Source organism: Lates calcarifer, linkage group LG10 (genome assembly GCF_001640805.2).
Source record: "Lates calcarifer isolate ASB-BC8 linkage group LG10, TLL_Latcal_v3, whole genome shotgun sequence".
In the NCBI taxonomy this organism is placed as follows: Eukaryota; Metazoa; Chordata; class Actinopteri; family Centropomidae; genus Lates; species Lates calcarifer.
Window position 1 is genome coordinate 13,837,460 of NC_066842.1, and position 21,065 is coordinate 13,858,524.

The 21,065-nt window shown below is 45.0% G+C and overlaps 1 protein-coding gene across 1 annotated transcript; it reads right to left on the reverse strand.

Moving 5' to 3' along the window:
* Positions 1 to 162: 162 nt before the first annotated feature.
* Positions 163 to 19,425, reverse strand: vwf (von Willebrand factor). The gene is given in 54 exon segments (XM_018663816.2): positions 163 to 483; positions 679 to 776; positions 868 to 907; positions 1,024 to 1,152; positions 1,665 to 1,763; positions 2,059 to 2,175; positions 2,271 to 2,311; positions 2,542 to 2,722; positions 2,979 to 3,095; positions 3,186 to 3,335; positions 3,420 to 3,625; positions 3,761 to 3,865; positions 4,264 to 4,335; positions 4,451 to 4,553; positions 4,766 to 5,004; positions 5,098 to 5,439; positions 5,558 to 5,747; positions 5,910 to 6,080; positions 6,082 to 6,152; positions 6,362 to 6,539; positions 6,636 to 6,682; positions 6,857 to 7,021; positions 7,163 to 7,306; positions 7,401 to 7,544; positions 8,015 to 8,119; positions 8,207 to 9,365; positions 9,584 to 9,893; positions 10,011 to 10,146; positions 10,255 to 10,422; positions 10,651 to 10,807; positions 10,893 to 10,991; positions 11,591 to 11,731; positions 11,848 to 11,994; positions 12,461 to 12,595; positions 12,734 to 12,872; positions 12,955 to 13,058; positions 13,151 to 13,302; positions 13,404 to 13,498; positions 13,595 to 13,841; positions 14,192 to 14,407; positions 14,488 to 14,683; positions 14,777 to 14,877; positions 15,105 to 15,243; positions 15,361 to 15,497; positions 15,601 to 15,647; positions 15,719 to 15,830; positions 15,922 to 16,044; positions 16,139 to 16,358; positions 17,604 to 17,725; positions 18,045 to 18,253; positions 18,332 to 18,434; positions 18,737 to 18,880; positions 19,015 to 19,066; positions 19,228 to 19,425. Coding segments are annotated over 54 exon segments (8,556 nt in total). The 5' UTR covers positions 19,234 to 19,425; the 3' UTR covers positions 163 to 297.
* Between the last annotated feature and the right edge of the window lie 1,640 nt (positions 19,426 to 21,065).

The window sequence follows — 21,065 nt, forward strand, 5'->3', positions numbered from 1 at the left end:
TTAAAAAGTGATAAAGTGATTCAATATTGATCTTTTTTTTGCCTGAAAAAATAAAAATCAGAAGGATCAATTTTAAACTATACCAAAGAACAAGCATCAATCCCTACATACTCATGCATTTCAGTGGAAATATTCAGATTACAACAAAACACAGACAAAAAGTAGTGCTTATAGAAACTGGCAGGTTTGTTTTATTATTTGGGTTGCTGTTTAAAATGGTTATATTTGGTTGGATACACACATTTCATCTACATTTATAAACTCTCTCTCTCTCTCTCTCTCTCTCTCTCTCTCTCTCTAGGTGCAGTGTTTGGACAGACAGTCGCATGCAGTGACAGACAGGACGGTGTGGTGGCTCCGGGTGCCGTTGGCACACAGGACGGGAACACTGAGAGGCTCTGTCTCCACAGCGGCACAGCACACACACTCCTGCTCCACAGCGGCTCTCTCCAGGGAGTACATGGACTTACTGTGACATTTGCCCTGACAGACAGATGGACAGATGGACAGCACCGCAGGGAGAGACAGAAAGGGTGGCATGGTGAGGGATAGTGTTATGATTGAACTTTGTAGGCTAATCCTAGGGGGGAAAAGTATTAATCATCCTTAAATGTGTGTGTGTGTGTGTGTGTGTGTGTGTGTGTGTGTGTGTGTGTGTGTGTGTGTGTGGTCTCTTACCTCACAGTAGTGTAAATCTATCTGGTGCTCGGACTGGCAATCATCCACTTTGATGTAGTTAAGCGTTCCCACTGTCTTGCGACACTGTGGCTCCATACCTTCACATATGCACACACTCTTATTAAAATCAGAGCATCTAGGTTTTTCAGAATAGTGTAGGAGTCTTGCAGAGGGAACAGCTCAACTTACACATCTCACAGCAGGTTGTTCCGATCTGGCTGACTTTCCCCTGGAAAAACAAACAGAAGAGGAGAGAAAATGTTCTAAAAAGGTGTGGCAGATACTGAGGTGTAGGTGTAGGAATAGTGTGAGATGGATGGAGGGCAGTTTGTGTAATGGTTGTACCCCCTTGTCCAGGCAGGCTTGACGGTCAAAAGGAGGGCAAGTGGTCACTCTGGTCTGCAGGACAAGATCTCCTTTACTGTTTACACCACAGGTATACAAGTTGCAACCCTCCTCACTGGTGGTGTTCACCTAAAGGGAGAGAGACACAAATATACAGCATGTATATCACATCCCTGCTCCTGAAAAGCTGTTCTCTGCATTTTATGTGTTCTGGAGTAAATTAAAAAATTATAGTATGGACAAACTTTATCAGGTCATGTCTGTAACTCTAGAATAATAGTGTAGCAGCGTATACGATACTAAACTATACTATGCTATACTATACTAACTGTACTATAGTAGACTAAATCATGCTAAACTAGACTGTGCCATAGTAAACTAAACTATACAATACTGAATGTACTATACTATACTATATTACAGTATACTATACTATAATAGCCACTATTAGACTATACTATATTATACTGTACTGTACTGTACTCTACTGTACTGTACTGACTGTACTATAATAGACTAACTATGCTATACTGTAATAGACTGTACTATACAATACTATATTATATACTATACTACACTTGCATTCTGTATGAGTGACAACATTTATAAGCAAGGCATCGTATTTTCTGAAAAGGACCTACCTCCAGACTGATCAGTTTTCCATCTGGCCTTTGCATGAAGCAGGCAGTGGGAACACAGTGCCCACAGCAAGAATTTTCCTCTTTCTGCAGGGTGTATCCCTGGAAATATCATGTTTTAGTACTGCATGTTAGTTAATATATGAGTACTTTAGAAGGACATTACTGTAAATACAAATACATTTGGTGCAAATAAATAATTCACTATTTACCTCTGGGAATAGTCATGGAAAATGACGTGGCCACAATTAAATGATGAGCAGGGAGGAAATGTGCTCTGAGGTTTAGAGAATCTTTGATGATGGATGTTTGAATTTATCAGTTAGTCAGGATGATGATGATGATGACAAATGATAATAGTGATAATAAAAAATAATGATGGGATGGTAATGGTTACCATGGGGCAAGTGGGACAGCTCATTCTGCTGCAGGACAGTCTGTATTTCCTCATGGCACCATCCTCCACTACACACTCACAATGTGTACACACATCCACCATTAGCCTTTCTCCTGCCTGCACAAACACACACAGATCAAGATGGATCACTGAAAGTACTATTCAAAGCACTCTAATATTAAAGAGGAGTACTGCTTTTCTGCATGACTTACTCCTATCACAGTGTTGTTGAGGACACAGGCATTCATGGGAGCTGCAGAGAGAAAAGCACAAATAATTTTATTGCCATTCATTAAACAGTAAACTAGGCTTTACAAGGTCAAATTCAGGATAAGTGGGTGACAAGGAAGATGAGAGAGTCCTCTGCTGGACAGACACTGCAACTGCAACTTGGTATTGGTTGGTAGTGTGCATAATCTGATGTTTCAAGCATTTGAAATCATGCCTGCTGGTTCTCCAAATGGTGTGGCTGTGTGTGTTTACCACAGTGGCAGCGGGGGCAGCAGTCCTGGGTGTCACAGCGCAACTCGGTGCCCAGCGGGCAGGATGGAGTGTCCATGGCAGAACAGCTGATGTTAGTTGCGGAGATGAACACTTGGTCTCTCACCTTCACACACTGATGTAACACACATTTATCATGTGGAGACTGCCATACCTCACCCACCTATAAACGGACACAGGTGAGATTAAAATCAACCTAGTGAGAAGACACACAGATGTACCATCTGCCTTTTTTTAAAAGTCACATATCTATATCCTAAGCAGTGTGACTGTGATTGGAGAAGAGACTATGAGCAAGTTTTATATGAAAAAACACATTGTACTCTATGGAGAGGTGGTGAGACGTAGTGATAGTGGAGGGAAAACAATCATAATATGCCATAACTTCTATGGTATATATGATTTCTCTACACACATACATGTCTGAGATTTCCCCCAATCAGTGTGTCCCCTCTCATCTCTCCGTCTGTTTCCACACAGCTGGTTGGTGTGCACTTCCCACAGCACTCTCCTATTGATGAACTGTACATTGAGCCCTGAAATATATAACAAATACATTAGAATTATTGGCTATAGAAGCATAATACAACTGTGTACGTTTGTTGCGTGTGTTGTCTGTGTCTCACCCGAGGGCAGTTCCGATCGCAGACAGGCTGGGTGCACTGAGCAAGGTGCAGCGATGTCTCTCTGTCCTGCAGCTGGGTGCAAGTGCACTTCTCACATCCATCCTCCCATTCACTCCCCACTGGGTGAATCACCCCACCGACCACGCACACCTGGAGAGACAGGACAGTTTAAACGACGACAGGCACAGAAATGGAAACTTCTGCGCTGAAAGTCGCATCCAAACACACACTCGCCTTGTCTGGCACGCAGCTGGTTTCTGTGCAGCCACAGTCGTTGGTTGAGGAGGACGTAATGAAGCCAGCGGGGCAGGTGTGGGTGGAGTTCTGGCAGCTGCACATGCATTCAAACACATCACAGCATTTGGTCTTTTTGACCGACAGTCGCCGATGCGAGGGACAGTCGGGGGGAGCTTGAAGAGGGCACTCTTCCTTTTTGCAGACTGAAGGGCAGAGAAGAGAAACGAAGAGAGACGTGTCAAAGAGATCACACGGGTGCCTGCTCTGTTATATGTCTGTGTGTGCGTGCTGGAGCAAAACAGAGATTGGACATCACAGAGAATGAGTGAATGGCCTACCACACTCATATTTGGGCTGACATTCCCCGGGGTTTTTCAGAACCACGCTCTGACCGTCCTCACAGTGGGGCACTTCAGGCACGTCACAGTTCGCCAGATTACACACTGAAAAGTCACAGAGTGAGACAGTCTGTTGTAGGTAGGCAACATATGAAAGTGTCTGACAAATACAGAGCAACATCAAATGCTTATCCAGTATTGTAACTTTTAAATCTTTTTCTTTCTAAAGAGATGATAAAAGTTTTAGCTCCAGACACCTCTATATTTTATTCACTGTGAATTTAAATTTTGTGCATCAAAGCTGTGAGGTTTCAGCTATATGTTGTATATCCTGTTACTCGTCCAGTATCTCTCCTCAGTATAAATCAGACCTAGTTTCACACACGCACCACATATTGAATACTGACAGGACCGTTCTTCCCACTCTTATCTCATGGGGCTAATACTGGATTTGGAGTTAGAAATGTCATAATAATAATAATCATATCATGTCTCGTACATACCACACTCATACTCTGGGCAGCACTTGGGTCCTTTCTTCTCCTTCAAGATTTCACAGGGTCCACACACAGGAGCTACACACCCACACACACACACACACACACACACACACAATTAATTTGAACAGGTTTTGCAAAAGAAAAAAGACACAATGAGCATAAGCAGTGGTAACAGAAGGGGTTTACTTACGTTTGATGTCATTGCAGGGTCTGGCAGTGCAGTTGATGTGTTGCTGGTCCAAACATAGGCAAATCAGACATGGATTCTCATCTGGCACCCAACTCTGCATATACTGTAACAAAAGCAAACCATGTTTCCTTTTCATTGCCGTTTTTAGTTATATTAGAACTAAACACTAGAGGGCGCTCACAGCTCACTTTAATAGTGAACACTTGCTGATTGATTGCTCCATTATATTATACTCGCATGTGTTTTTCTGTAATCAAGAAGTTGATTATGCATCATCCCCAACTCATATTTTTCTTGCCTTCTCATGTGTCTCACCGAATATGTATGTCCATGGTGGTCGACACACTGCCTGCATGCTTCTGGTTGCACACACTGTCCGTGATGCAAAAGGGTGCCTCCAGTACAGAAACAACCCTCAGTAGGTGTGTCTATACAGGATGACTCGTTACCCCTGGCAACCGACCAGTCGCCAGGCAACGTCTGTATGCTACCACAGTCATCGACACACCCTGTCCGACATGCATCATACTCCATGGAGCTGGGGCACTGCAGTGCTGTAACACAGGACAGGCAAAAGTTTAGGTTTAGGCTCAGACAGCAAATGAATTGAAACAATTCACACTTCAGTGCATTGAAAACCAACTTACGGCAGAGGTGGGGGCTCCTCCAGTCCACACACACGCCCCTCTGTCTGCAGAGGCGCGCGTAAGTGGAAATTAGCTCGCACACGTCTGACTCCTCACACGCCTGCTCTTCGCACTTGGCGAGGAACACCTGGACAGGAATGTGCGCGTGGCACGGCTCGAACACCTCAGAGCGTAGGGCCTGGCATCCCATCGCCGCACCAGACACGCACAATGCCTTCCGTTTTGGCAGACACACGCCGCCGTCTCCGGCCACGGTCCAGTCTGAGATGAAGGTTGGCTGGTCTGTGGTTGAGCTGCCATCACGCAGGGAGAGGACATTAACCTTCTCCTCCCCGCAGGCACCTGGAGGAAAGAAAGAGAACGCAATCGTCACAAGGAACAGAGAGTGTTGCAGTTGCGATAGAAGCAAATAAGGGAGAGAAACAGGGGGAGGGGTGGTTAGAAATGTGATTGCTGTTACCGCAGAGTCCAGCCGTGTGGCCGGTGGTGGAGGAACTCAGCAGAGTGATGGTAAACTCATTGCTCTGAGGAGTAAAAGTCAGGACATAACCATGGTCTGATTTCAGCTGCAGCATCACTCCTCCATAACGCACCAGCTCCAGGCCGGCGTACCGCCACGGCAGTGCAAGCTCTTCATGATCAATCACTGCCTGCTCAAACACAAACACACACACACACACAGACACACACACACACACACACACACACACACACACACAGGGAGTAAATAAACCTTTATAGACTCCCTGTATAATGATCAATTTCAGTGTCGGCGCCGGTTTCCAGACCAGCCGTACTCAGACAAAGCTTACCATCATATCGTCCTTCAACAGCAGCTTGTATGGTCCATGAATCACCTCCATGGCTTTCATGCAGACCTGGCTGTAACTCCCTGAGCCCTGACAAGGTCCGGTGTGGATTTTGACCTCTGACCCTTCACTGATGCCTCTGCTGACAGTGAGGAGTGTGTAGGGAGCACAAGCCCTCCCCGTCCAACCTCAGCGCCAAGCCGTCAAACCTCACCACATGGTTGGTGGAGCTGCCCATACACATGCCTGTCAACACACACCACACGGGGGGGGGAGTGTTTACACAGGACATCGTGTGATCTATTAATAGACAGTATAAATAGACTGGAATGCAAGCCTCCAGCATTCATAGTTAACAGCTCAAGTGGGAAAAGATGTGCACTTGATGTACAGTAGATGGGTTAAATGTGATGCTGGAGACTTCAGAAGCCGTTTGATCCTTTTCATGTACTTACAAGGGCATTCCCAGCGGCAGCCACAGGTCTCCTGGACTCTGACCGGGGATATGTTGTTCCTGCAGGCTGGCGGCTCCAGTCTGTCACAGCTGACTTTGTGATTCTGTACTGTCACTGCCCCGCTGGGGTGGCACAGAAGAGAGTGGCAGCCGTCCTCCAGCAGCCATGACTCACCAGGCTGAGAAAACACGAACAGAGAGATCCACATGTGCTAATGGATGTAAAAGGTTGCTGTATTGCTAAGTGTTATTCAACCTCAGCAGATAGTACTCACTTTTCTCTCATTTCCGTTATCATCGACACACACTCCTGGTGGGCCAGCTGAAAAAATCAATTATCACCACAGTCATTAAAAACACAGTCTAGTTCAGGTTATTGAAACTACAAGAAAGGGACAGAACAATTACTTGGGATTAAATATTTTTGCCAGGAAAAGTTAAACTGAAAGTGTGTGTGTGTGTGTGTGTGTGTGTGTGTGTGTGTGTGTGTAAGCACCTCTGCAGATTCTCTCTGTGTAACCATGGTCCAGAGTCAGCAACAACAGTAATTGATCCATGCTGTTTAAGTGCAGCGTGTTGTCTTGGTTGCCATGGCGCCCAAGCACACTAAGCTCAGTCCTGTCATAGCTTGGTCCCACCCCGATGGGAAACACTGACACACCTGAGGAATAGGATGCATTTCAGTGAAACTTAGCCAGAACTCTGACGGAGGAAGACGAAGGATGGAAACTGAATATTCAACTGAGGCATTCAATATTTTTATATCAATATTTATTAACAATTTTAATGGCGGCTTAGTTACCTGCTGCCAGCGCCTCATCGACTGCCTCCTTGACATCATCAGCTGATTTGTCAGTCACCAGCATCACCACGGCCTTGGGTACGCCCACTCTTCCTCCACTGACTGGCGAGATGGACGACTGCACGGCGAATCGTAGCGCAGACCCTGTGGACGGATGGAACAGTGGGCTACATGCGAATTTGTGTCTGCTTTAATGTGTATGTGTGTGTGTGTGTGTGTGTGTGTGTGTATGCACTACCTAGAGTTGGGGCAGCAGCGGTCCTGCTTGGTATGCTCTCAACCAAGTTCAAGAGGTGCGACTTGCTCTGTTCATCCTTCCAGGTGAGCTCTGCCATGTTGGTTTTTCCATACTGAACCACACTCACCTGAGTGCCATTCAGCCCTGCACACACAGACAGAGAGATAAATCAATGCAGGGGAGGAAGATCTTGAAGAGGCATTAGTAGTACTGCATGTATCTTACTGTCATGTTACAGTTTCATAAAAATACTAAAAATTTTCTTAAGTGTGCACTGATGTCTCCTCTATTTTGTGTCCACTGCCAGTTTCCTGCTGTCATAAATGACTAGAAGACACTGGGTGAGCACACAGCTATTAATCATTTTCCAAATTGCTGTTAAACCCATAGACATTGTTCTTCTGACTTTAATGTAGAAGCAAAAATCACAGCTCCAGGCAACTATTAAAATTTAAGTATAGCAATTTTCACCCAAGGCCTACCTGTCCCCCAAATGTCAGGGAAATTGAATGCAGGTGGAACTAATAACAACACTACACATTAGTAAAATGCAGTACACATAACAACATATACTAGAAATCTAACAGTGCATTTAGGTGCTGGATCTTGCCTACCTATGTCAGCATTCTTGATGAAAGCTTTGACAAACATCTTCATATCCTCAAACTGGTCTCCAGCCTTCAGCAGGAACAGCACATCCACAGGCTTCTTACACGGCACTGTGCAAACAGATGTTCACAAATGAATAATGGCTAAGGAAGTCCTGTGGATTGAATGATTAAAGTGAGCGTGCCTGTCTTTCATACCTGAGGGTGGCAGGCTGGAGAGTGTTGGGTGAACCAGGGGTGGCAGTGTAGGAGAGAGGGGCCTGACTGTAGTGTGTGTGATATTGACCACACGGTGGACCAGGGTCGTCAGACGGTTGTAGTCATCCACCATCAGCGGGCGCTGAGGGGAGCTGAAAGGCAACAAGTCAATCTCACGCACTTTTGGTCCAACTCCAATGGGATACACTTGTGTGTGGGTGCTGGTGGACGGTGGGCGTGTCACTGTGTCAGTAGGTGGGTTTTCTGTCACAAGGAAGACGAGCTGAGGAGGCGTGGGGCCACGTGAAGGCTGGATGGTAGTAATTTCCTGGAAGGTGGTAGCGATAGCTGCACCTGTGTTCGTCTTACTTCCACCCCTCCAACGAATCTCCCTCAGTCGTTGCAGCAGCAGGTTCCTCTGTCGCCTCAGCTCCCACCGGTTGATCTCCACAGTGACAGTTACCGAGTACTGGATCACAGTGACTCGAATGTACTCCTCCTCTTTTGTCAGCTCTGAGATAACCTCCTCCAGGAAGAGGAGCGACTTGTTGAAGTTGACCTCGCCGACTGAATCAGAGCCTTCCAGTATGAACGTCACATCTTTGACTGGAGAAGATGGCGGTGTGGTGATGGCAGACATGCCGGAGGGCACGGTGGTTGTAGGGTTGTCGGGGAGCTGTCGTGTCGGGTTTGGCTCCGGGGTAGGAGCCGGGGTGGCGGCCGTCGTGCCCTGGCGAGCTTTACCCGGCGTGGTCTTTGGCGCCGGAGGTTTCGCCACCTCAGGCTCCATCCCCAAGGTGCAGAGGTAATCTGTCAGCTCTAACAGACGATCAGGCAGCTCAGCCGTGCTGCTGAGCACATAGGCCCGGTTTTCCGGGTTGGCCTTGGTGATGTCATTAATCTGCCCCATGTTTACCCCAGGTCCAAGTGCCACTGTCAGGGTGGTGATGGTTTTCTTGCGGAGCATCTTGACGAGGGCGCGGACGGGACGGGGGTTGGCACTGGCAGTCAAGATGATGGCAACGCGGCCGGCATGCTCACGCTTGTTCTTATCATAGATGTTGATGGCCAGATACTTGACAGCCTCATCCAGGAAGGCTGCATCTCCTCCTGTGTAGCGCAGATCACGCACCGTCTTCTTGAACAGCCACTTCTGAACCTACAAGCACATATGAGAGAAAGCGACACGGGAGGATCAAGCAGCCAGGTGCAGACCTTTACAGTGACATTCATTTCATGCGGGTCAGCAAAGCAGCTTATTTCTGACCTACACACGATAAATGACTTTATTCCACAGAAAGCTTAATTCAGCACTACATATCATATATGTGCATGAACATACACTTTGCTGTGAGTGCAACATTTATATATGTCTACCTGCAGGTCATATGTTTTCACTCCAGAGTGGTAAAGCAGCACTGTGGCTCGAGTGTGAGCCGAACCCATGCGAAACCGCTCAACCACTCCCAGTATATACTCTTTGGCTGCCTCGAATTCCTCTTCGCTCAGGGCTTCCGAACCATCCAACAGGAACGCCAGATCCATGGCGCGGTCACACAAGCCCTCAGGCATTAAGGTGGTGAAAGGGAGGGTTGTGAAGGTGGCGTAGGTGGGTGTTGGTGTGGGAGTGGTGAATGTGTCGAGGGAGGTGCAAACTTCACAGCTGACGGTGTTGTTTTCACAGTGACTTCAGAAAAGAAAAAAAATAAGCATCTTATAAATGTGCGGAGAATTTAATTACAGAGCATTAATTACCAATCCAAAATATCCAGACTTGTTACTGAGTGCTCTGATGCAGTATTACCATATCTTGCAGTGGTCTGGGTCGTCGTGGTTCAGGATGACCTTGTTGCCGTGGGAGATTCTCTGACCCTCATGGATACACACCTGGCACTGAGAGGGATCTACACACCGCATGGCCACCTCATCCAGGAGCTGGCCTGAGAAAAATGAGTTTATATGTCAATGTATCCAATTATATCTGTGCGGTACTGATAAGAATATTGTGCATTTGTGAGTGCTGTGTGTCCAGTGAGTGTTTTTGGTACCTGGGGGGCAGTTAGCATGGCAACCTTCCACACATGTGAGCGAACAATGGAGAGGATCTGGGTGCTGGCAGGTGATTGGACAGGCAGGGCCACAAGCATTATACCTCCACTGGCATAACTCCTCCCCTACACCTGGGCCTCTGGGGTTCAGCTCCTCACAGCTCATGGCTATGGAAACAAAGGGTTCAGTTTATTGAGCATCTGAGCATCAAATTTAACCTCTGCATTTGACCTATCCTAACTACATACATGCTCTCTGACATATGTAGAGAAGCTGGTTAATTTTCTTTCAGAACATCACACCAGAATATAGATAAAACCTAAACTTAAAACCTCAAAAAAAGGACACCCATTGAGATAGCAGAACTACAATAAAGAGATATTCTTCACACTCACGGCAAAGATCATTAGATCTCCAGCTGATAGATACACCCCTCTCGGAACAAGCTTGAGCATAGGCCGCGATGACGTCGCAGAAACACGCACAGTCGCCCACTGATGGACAAGAGCATGCCGCCTCCACACACATCTCCACGTACGGCTCTGCATCCACCTAGAGACACATGGGAAAAAGATAAAGAAAGGGCCAAGTGTGTGGAAAAAAATGCACGTGGTGTTAAGTCTGTGCTAACACTCACCTGGCTGTTGCATTCTTTAAAGAGGGGGCCAGTGATCACACGACATGACTGCTCCACGGTTACTAACTTCACGATGTTGTCGTTGCAAGGAGCGGGTATCTGTACAGACAAGGACACACACAAATTTAGTGTAGTTTTATTTGGAGAGTATTGTACTGTAAAATACTGACAAGGCTGGCCTGAAATTGTCAATTGTCATTGATCAGACATGAGTCAGCACTGTCAACCTCAAGCCACAGAACACCCACATTCTACATACTTCACCCTGACTTGACCACTGTCTTAAGAATGTGTTTTGCACAATGATTCACTAATCTTGTAATGAAGTCTGTATAACTTTATACAGACTATAAGAATTTAAATGAAGTAAAACTAAATTAGGATCCAACATTGACAACAGTCCAATCAAAATGACAATTTTTGTCCTAAAAACTAACTATAATAACATATAAATGAATATAGATTGCTCTAAATTTCACTGCAAATCCTTAACTCTACTAAGAAGACGGGTCTCAGTATGTTTCCAATGTGTGACCATGGGATATGACACAATTTTTAGCTTAAACTAAATTCCATACACCTCCTTTGCATTGTGGTGGGAGCAGAAATATCAAAAATGGATAAATAATTAATCCATGGCAATAAAACATATTATTTCAGAACTTGAGTGCCCTAAGACTTAATGTCTAAGGCTTTACCTCTGTCACATCGGCACAGCTGGGAACCACTTTCCAGGAATTCCCAAAGTGGGAGGAGTCCACTTCCAGCTGGTTGTTACTGCTCACCAAGTCGTTGTTGACATTTCCATCAAAGTTACCACACAAACCACACACCCGGCCCTAAACACAATAAAATTGTAACATTTTGTAACAAAAAGGGACATGTTTAATATAGAATAATGTGCATGGAAAAAAGGTTCAACCAGTGGAAAAGTAGTGTTTTGATATATCATTACCCTGTACGAGGCTGAGATGTGGACCAGGAGACGTGTTCCCTTGTCCCAGCTGAGGGAAATGTGTTTCCCTAGCAGCAGGGTGTAAAACTGACCAGATTGGACGATCTCCACCTGTGAGCCCTGCAGCACCGGCTTCTTCATCTTCACCTGAAAGATGGCATACATACGTCAATCCTTAGTTTAAGAAAAGCAGAATATAAATCAAGAGTGTGTCAGACATCCGTGAGAGATGTTGATATCATACATAAGACATAAGTGTATGGCAAAAGCCACTATGCTGTTTGTCCCTGATGTCCATGATAAACCATCCATACATGTAAACAAATCACTATTTTTAAAAAATCTATTTTATAGTTCAAAATATTCATTTAACATTTCATTGGTTGAATCCATTTTGTGTTTTATTGTTCATTATAAGGACTGTGCTTTTTTGGTAATGATGATTCTTTATTATTATGAGAAGCTGGAGTTGTGCTTCAGGGACATTTATTGTGACAAGCATTGCAATTTAATGTTATATGTAAGAAGTTATGTTATGCTACGTGTGTGTGTGTGTGTGTGTGTGTGTGTGTGTGTGTATGTGAATTTGTATGGGTATATGTGAGTGTGTTACCTCTCCATGTTGCATTAGAATCAACCCTCCCTGGTAGAAGACAGTGATAGCTTTTGCACAGCGATGTCCCACAACTCCACAGGCCTCGTTCTCCACCAGCACTCTGAATGAACCCCCCTCTCCATTACACATATCCTGTTGATAGTGGAAATGGAAAAAGACAAAAGTAGTAAATGATAAATACTCCATAAGGCATTTAATTTCTTTTTTATATTTTAACACCAGACTGTTCGATCTACCCTGATGCTCCTTTTGGATCTCTCTGTCTCTTACCTGGACCAGGACATACTGGCAGAGGCCTGGGAAGGAGTACTTGAGGCCATCGAACGTGATGTAATGCCCCTCCCCCACAGTGCGGCACACACCATCGCACACCTTCTCTGTGCAGTGCCACTTTCTGTTCTCGCACACGCTGCAAAACAGAAAGTCTGTTAAGCGGGCACGGTGCAGGTATTAACCATCATAACCACCACAAGCGTGAACCATCGTTTTACCAGGTGTTGCAGTCCACTGAGATGGTCTCTCCTGATGTATATGGCTTGTTGTTATGGTAACAGGGACACTGCTCCGGTGCAATGCAGTCTCTGCGGTGACGTACCTGAAATCAATCCGCTAATCAATCTGTATGCTCTATTTTAGATGTTTGGGGCTTTTGCTTCAATACTCACACAAAGTTAACATGCCACTTACTGTGCCGGGTGGACAGAGGCAGCCTGGGATGCAAGCGAGGCTGACGCAGGGCAGATCCAGGTTCTGGCAGGTCCTGGCACACTCCAGGCCTTTTTCTCCAGGATCACACTCTGTACGAACTAATGGAGGAGGGCACTGGGCTGACCGCCGCTCTGCGGAGACAGAAAAACACCATAATGTTGCAAAATTAATTTGAGTTTGTGATCAGTTCTTAAAATGCTTGGTGACTCTTCTAAAATATTTGCGGGTGTACCTCTGGATGGTGCCAGGTCATCATCATAGAAGAGGTCAGACAGCAATGTACTCATTTCAGGGGAGCTACAGCGCATGGAGCCACTCTCACAGTAGCTGTACACACAATTAAAGGCAAACACACAAAATGTGCATTAGGATGATACATTACATCAGATTAGTTTCTGAATATGCTCACGCACAGTCACTGACCAGATGCTGTTGTGATCGGCGTAGACGTCATTAGGCTGGTAGAGCTGTCCGTCGTGCAGGCAGGTGCACAGGTCAGCGGTCACACATTCTCCTGTGTCGCTCAGGTACTTTCCAGGTGGACAGAAGCAGCCCTCCTCGCACACCTTCTCCCCCTCACAGCCGGCCTCAGCTCCAGACAGGGCACGGCACGTCCTGTCACACGTACTCCCACAGGCCTCATACACTTGGCCTCCGGTGCACTCCAGCTCTGGTGAAATCACATCAGACCCTCGCCCTGATTAGTCATCTGCTCTCAGTTAAGCCATTAGAAATTGTGTATCCACCATTCTGAGTACAAACCATCCCTGAAGTTGTGAGACTTTTATTTGTACAGCCTGTTGTTGTACTCTTGATGAGAAAAATATTCAAACAGACACAATTTTATGTAGAGCCGATCTTCACCTATTCAGAGTTAAGGCTCACCCAGATTATTATTGACTTTTGCAATTATTCTACAAGGCTATTTTTCTGTCTAAAACTGGACTTAAAGGATTGTATGTTTACTAGAGTATGTGCATATGAATGATCTGCTATAAATCAGCTCAGTGTGAGATTTACCGCAGAGCGAGGGAGACCTCCAGTTGAGCAGCACTCCCCTGGCAGCACAGGCAGCTGCATAGGCAGACAGAGCAGAGCAGAGGCACTTCTCGCCGTCCACACACGCACACACATCGTAACGACAGAATCGCTGGAATGGAGCAGGGTTCACGAGGAAGTGGCACGGACTGAACATGTCAGCCATCATCACTGCACACGCCTCTTCTGCGAAACGTACTGACAGATGCAGGAGGATCCGAGGTTAGAGGTTGGTTGTTTTTTTGGGTGAAGTGTGTCTATGTGAGTATAGTGTGTACCTCTTTTGGGGTTAGTGGCACATGGATCAATCTCATGTTTGTGTGTGGATTCACAGTCTCCGTTGATCCTCCAGGACTGGCCGAATGCCTGAGGACCCGCCTCCACCAGTCCAGATCCAGACAGGAAGTCATCGCCTTGGTTGCCATTGAAGTTACCGCAGAGACCACAGGTCCGCCCCGCCCATTGCGGTCCCAGCTGGGGTGGTGGACAGAACTCAGTATAAGTATTTGCTCATCTTTTCACACATGTATCATTACTAAAGGCCTTTAATCACTAAATATACTCAACCTTTAAGAGCACCCGGCCTCGCCCATCCCAGTCTAGACGAAGGTCATCTCCAAACTTTACACGGACAGAAGACTGGACAGATCTCTGGATGTGTAGACGGCCTGTAAAATTTACACCAATCAACACTTTTATACTAATAAAAATGATCACAACTTTGTCTCAAGAAAAGTCAAAATGGATATTCAGACTTTAAAAAAACCTTCTTCAGGCCAATATGCTGTTCAAAATATGTTCATTTAATGTATTTCCAGTTCCAAGTATAGTAATAATATGCTTAGGGGTAATATGAAATGCAACTCCTGTCCTTTCATCTACCAAAGTGGCATACCATGATGCATTGGGGTCTGGATGTCCATGCTGTTGACAGAGACAACTCCTCCGTGCTTCAGCTTCACTGTCATGTCCTCCAGAGAGGCCAGGGTGAGCGTCACCGAGCGTGTGCACACAGCATCCTGATCGTCTGCGCACTGAAACACAGCATCAGCAGCAGAAATACTGAAGATGACAAGCAGCTAGTGGCAGCAAAGTGGCGGAGAAAAACAAACGCCAAAAATGCCTGGCTGTTAAAACATAACATTTATTACCTGTACGTTCTCAATAATGACAGAAAACTCGCTATCTGTGCAGTCTCTCGCCAGCAGATACTGACAGTGGCCAGTGAAGGTGAAGAACTTGTTGTCAAAGGTCTTGAAGTGGGACTGACCCACCACCAAGCACTCACCTACATACAGACAGCACAGACATAACCGCAAATATATATCTTTATCTACCAGTTGAATGTGTCAGTCAGTGCATTGACTGCTACTACTTAAGATCTCTCTTACCAGGGCAGCCTTCGTTGGTGCATTCCCAAGAACCGTGGCGACACACACTGCAGGACAGAGCCAATTTAGAGACCATTTGGAAACATTTCTGTGAATGTAAAGTATAGTGCCTTCTTACCAGGTGTTGCAGTCCTGAGAGATAGTGGATCCGGGGGGGAAATGTCGTCCCATGTGCACACAGGAACACTGAGATACTTCCACACAACGATTACCATCCAAAACCTTACCCACTGAGACACAAGCACACACCATGTTAGAGCTGCTAGTAACAGAGATACAGAGAGAGATAAAAAAAGGGAGATGTGGTGAGCGGGACATTACCGGGGCATATACAGCCATCCACACATTCCTCCTTGCAGACCTCCTGGATGTTGAGACTGTGGCAGGTTGTAGAGCAGGACTTGGTGCATTCACTGTACTGCATCCCAATCGGACATTTGGGGACTATGTGTGCAAAAACGCATATTTAGGTCATCAATGTAACTTTATAGCTTGCTATTACTGTTTTTTTTTTTTTTTTCCAAACCGTTAAACTTACAGCATTGGCTCTCCTCCAGCCAGCCCCGTAAGAGGATCCCGTGGGCGTGGCAAGTGCGGGCATACTCGAGCATGATTGGACAGTAGCAGTCTTCCCCTCCCTTCTGGTCACAGTGGCAAGCCTCCTCTTGACACAGCAACAGGAAGGCCTCAGGAGAGACCAGGTGGGCACAATGCAGAAAAACGTTGGAGGTCTGCAACACGCTGCAGCTGGACAAAATCTGCACAAACACAGACACACACACACACACACAAACACACTATGTGAGCTATTACATTAAATAAGAGGAAGTCCATGATTTTTGTTCAAATTGAGACTTGTGTCATGGCCTGTCATGGCTTGTCAGCTTATGTTAAATAAAGGATAATGGATTTAGCAGAGTGACATTTAGTGAGTAGGTTAAAATATGGAAAAAATCTTCCTATGACAGTAATAGCTACTAGTGTCATCATGATGGAAAAAAGGATTTTGATGGTTTAAAGACCAAAAACTCAACAGCAGAAGGGAGTAGTTGACATCAAGTACAACTGAAGACACTTATTCATTATGTTTGTTAAGTGCAGTGACATAGAAGACATCAGACTTTCAGTTGCAGTGAATAAAATGCTGATGGCAGCCACTGGCTTCACCCTCGCATGTAGTTTTTTACTGCATTCTCACATGAGGGTGTTGCTTTTGTACAAAATGTTCTTGCTAAAACCGGCTGATCTTTTCATATCAGTCCACCCACAACAATTAGGATATACACATTGCATAACTGCACCCACAACTGTCAGATGTGTTGGTTTACCGGCTGTTCAATTTTTATAGAGATTGGGATTTCTTCCCCAATGGAGAATAATGGCCCTTACACTCATATATGCACATGAAAATATAGAGATGACAAGAAATGAAGAGAGAGAGAGAGAGAGAGAGAGAGTGATGCAACAACATGCAAGAGAGGTTCTAAGTTAGATGAGAACTGAGGAAGTTGTAGTTCATCATTAGCAATTGTGCCATTTTGAATGTAGATCAAAATTTGCTATAAATCTGCAAAATCTTTAAATAATAATAATTACATATGTAACACAACTTCAACAACAACAATTCTGTATGAGCACCACATAGTTTTTACATACTACAAAAAGTCCAACATTTTCACTGTCACCCAATTTTGACTTGAATATGCATCATCAAGCACACTTAACAGGATGTAAAACTTTATGCAGTGAGACACAGAGATGCTTGTTTGGTAAGTATGGTTGAAAGAAAAAACCCTTTGAATGTCAGTTTCTTTAACACCAATAGCTCAGATCCTGACAAGCCTTAATGTGTGTCTATCTAATGCCGAATAATGGTTTTATATTATAAAAAAAGACATTTATGTGCATTTGTTTGCCTTCGTATAAAATGTAATGACATCCTTACATCTGTCCTAACACATGCTATGTGTGCACACATGTATGTGTGTGTTAATTGTCCTCACCACTGAAGTCTCTTTGGTGTTGTTACAGGATTGGCTGGGATTTGAGACACGTCGACAAGGCTGATCAGCCCCCTTCACTGCCCATGAATTTGCAAAATCATAACTGTCCTCTGTTAGGAATCCTGAAAACACACACATGCACGCACACACAGACACAGACAAACACGCACAGACATACATGCACACGCAAGTTGACAGATTTCTCCTTAATCTCATCCTACCACCACTGTTTCTCTCGCTTTCTTTTACCTTGTTATCTTTTCCTGTACTAAGTTGCTATTCTTCCTGTTGCTGACTGCTGGTGACCCAAATCACTTCCTAAATTCCAGTAATAACGGACCCTCCTCCCTTGTTTCTCCTTGCTCTCAAACATCCACAAATCGCACATACGCACAGTTACAGACTTCTCTGTCTCTGCCCCATTTCCCCACATGCACCTACCCTCTTGAGCAGTGTACTCGTCAGCTGATACTGTGTTGAAGTTTCCACAGAGGCCACAGGTGCGATTGGCGTGGTGCCTGGTCAGTGTCAGGGCGATGTTGGCTGCATTATCAATGGTAACAGTAAAGCCAAACTCCTCACTCCAGATCTTGTAGAAACCCAGCTCAGAGCCCACAAACACCGCGTGTGATGCATAGGGCAGAGAGAGTCTACAGAAAAGGAAACACACATCAATCTTCAAACTATCTTTTCTGCTATATGAATGACTAAATTCTCTGTTACTCTACCTTTTTTCTCCTTGTGTGAGCCGTCCATCTACAGACAGGTGCAACTCAAAGGCATCTCCCAGAAACAGAGTGACTCCTGTTCTTTTGCCGTTGGCAAAATCACCTGCACATCCAAAACAACTTTTTTTTACCATAATGACACTGCCGCATCAAAGCAAAACAGCCTGAAACAAACAAGATGGTACTCTGACTCTGCATAAAAATAAAAGAGAAGGTAAGTAACCAAACTATTTTGACAGTCTAACATATTGCTACAAGTAGATACACTGTTTTAGCACACATATCACTGTGAGTACCAAACCCAGGCACTGTGCACCACACACTGAACTGCACAGGATGAGCATCAGACACCATAAGAATTCAGATCTGTATATTTCTTCAGTGAATCATCTGAGTACGACTCACCCAGAAGCGTGAAGGAGCGGTGGTTGCAGTCCCCAGCGAGCAGGTAGCTGCAGTCTCCGGGAAACTTGTACAAAACTCCATCAAACGTGTGAATGTGGTGTCGTCCGAACAGGCTGCATCTCCCCGTCATACCTGACACGCAAGCTGGACACACACAAAATATACAAATATACAGCTGACTGTAGAAATAGGACTAGAGGAGATCTTATATAGAATATTTCATATATTAATAGTGTATAAGACAGTGTTATTTGGACATTCTCTGAAATGACACTCACCTGTCAGTTGCAGGAGAAGCCAAATTTCTCGCAAATACCTCCTCATGCACACCTGAGACAAACACATGAATATGCTCTCCATTATCACCAACACTTATGCCAACATCAACATCATCCTCTTATGTCTACATAACACATCGTTCTGTGTAAGAGTGCTAGGCCTGTTTCATAAACCGCTTTCTCCAGTGTTCCAAACTCCAAACATAGTCTTACTTCCATGGCTCCAGACTCCAGTCAATTCACAGAGTTGCAGAGAAAAGGCACACAGTCCCCAGTCAGAATATCCAAATGTTGCCCGTTCACACCTCACAGTCAGGGCATGATGATATAATGTGATGGTCCGTGTGAAACATAAGCTAAACTGAGTAGAGGGTCAAACACTTTGTCACACACACAGACACTCAACCACACTGGAAGCTCTGTTTTATAGCAAATAACATAGCCACACCCTAAAGGTCCCTCCCCTCGTCAGGTTATGTCAAGTAGGGGCTGAATATCATTCTGTCCACAAGTCAGTGCCCGCAGACTGACACCATCAAACAGATTCAGCAGGACAATACCAGGATATGCCCACTGATCGCCTGCTTGAGTGATTAGTCCACACATGCGTATCTGTACCGGCGCCAACCCAAACAATTCTTGTGGAAAACATACTCACTTGAGATATCTCACGCAATAACACTGCTTTTGGTGGTGCCACATGGAACAAACACATGACTAAGCTGCGCCAAAATTACACAAACACACACACACACATATAAACACACGCGCAACTGGGAACGTGTACAGATCAGCGCTCTCAGGTGTAAACGTCACTGATCATCTGGAAAAAGGACAGAGGAGAGAATAACATCTCATCACGTTTGCGAGCACAAACACTCACAATCACAATGTCACAATCTTCCAAAACATAAACAAGCCAATCTTCCATCTGTGTCTGTAACCACTCAAACCTCTGTATTGTGTGTCCATATAAATACCTGTCCAGTTCTGCTACCGCTTTGCTGAAGCCCCTCCATACTCTCATTATCATTAGACCTCGCCTCAGGTTAATGTTGAGTAAAGCTATGCTGTTGCAGAACTCAATATAACTAAGATATATGTACAGGTTGTCCTGCTCTGACAGTTGATAACAAATCTAACAAGAGAGACAGAGGGATGTCAGTCAGTCAAGTGCAGCCTGTACACGTCCACACAGTCCTGAGAAGAGGTCTAATCAGGCATATTAGAGGAAATCACCTGCAGGGGGAGGCCCATGGGTGTGTAGCTAATGAACATCCACAGTAAACCACCCCCACACAGGTGATTTTAATTACTCTGCCTGAATAATATACTGTGGGTGAAACAAATTCCATTAACGCTGGCTCAGTTCCACCAACTGTCCCTGCAAAGCCAATGAGTCAGCGTGCACAATAGCAGGCCTCTGGAGCAAGCTCGCCAAAATGATGAGCTAGTTTTTAAGTGTTATTATTGTAATAACAAATGCGCATTTCCTGTTGTGACATATGTTAAAATGTTTTTCGAGAAAGAGAGAGGAAAAAAACTTTTCTGGTACCACTTTGCAACAATGTGCTCTGCACAAGCACACCCATGGTAAACACACACACTGGTGACTTTAATTATTTTTCCATCTTAGACCTCTTGCACAGACTGCGTGGGTGTGTGCAGACTGTGATCAGTTGACTTGACTGACTTCCCTGTTTGCTTTGTTGCATCTGAGAGGGAGGGGCAGATTTCATCTCATGTTATTCGCATCATAGCTCCGTCAATCTTCAGCCTGAGCAGAGTTCTGATGAAGCAAAATGACTGAAAACACTTGCAGGGACTTTCACTATAAATCTGCAGTTACAAATGTTAATGGGTCATTAATAAAGGTTTGTGGATTTCCAGCTGTCAACTCTGAAGTTTTGAATTTTAATAAAGCCATTAATAAAGTGGGTTTCGTACTTCGTAATGAGCCAGTAGAGTCAGTGAAAGTAAGGGAATCATTTTCAAGTATAAATGTTAATAAGTCATTAATATTTTTTTTTCAACAATAATCTATCAAGTCT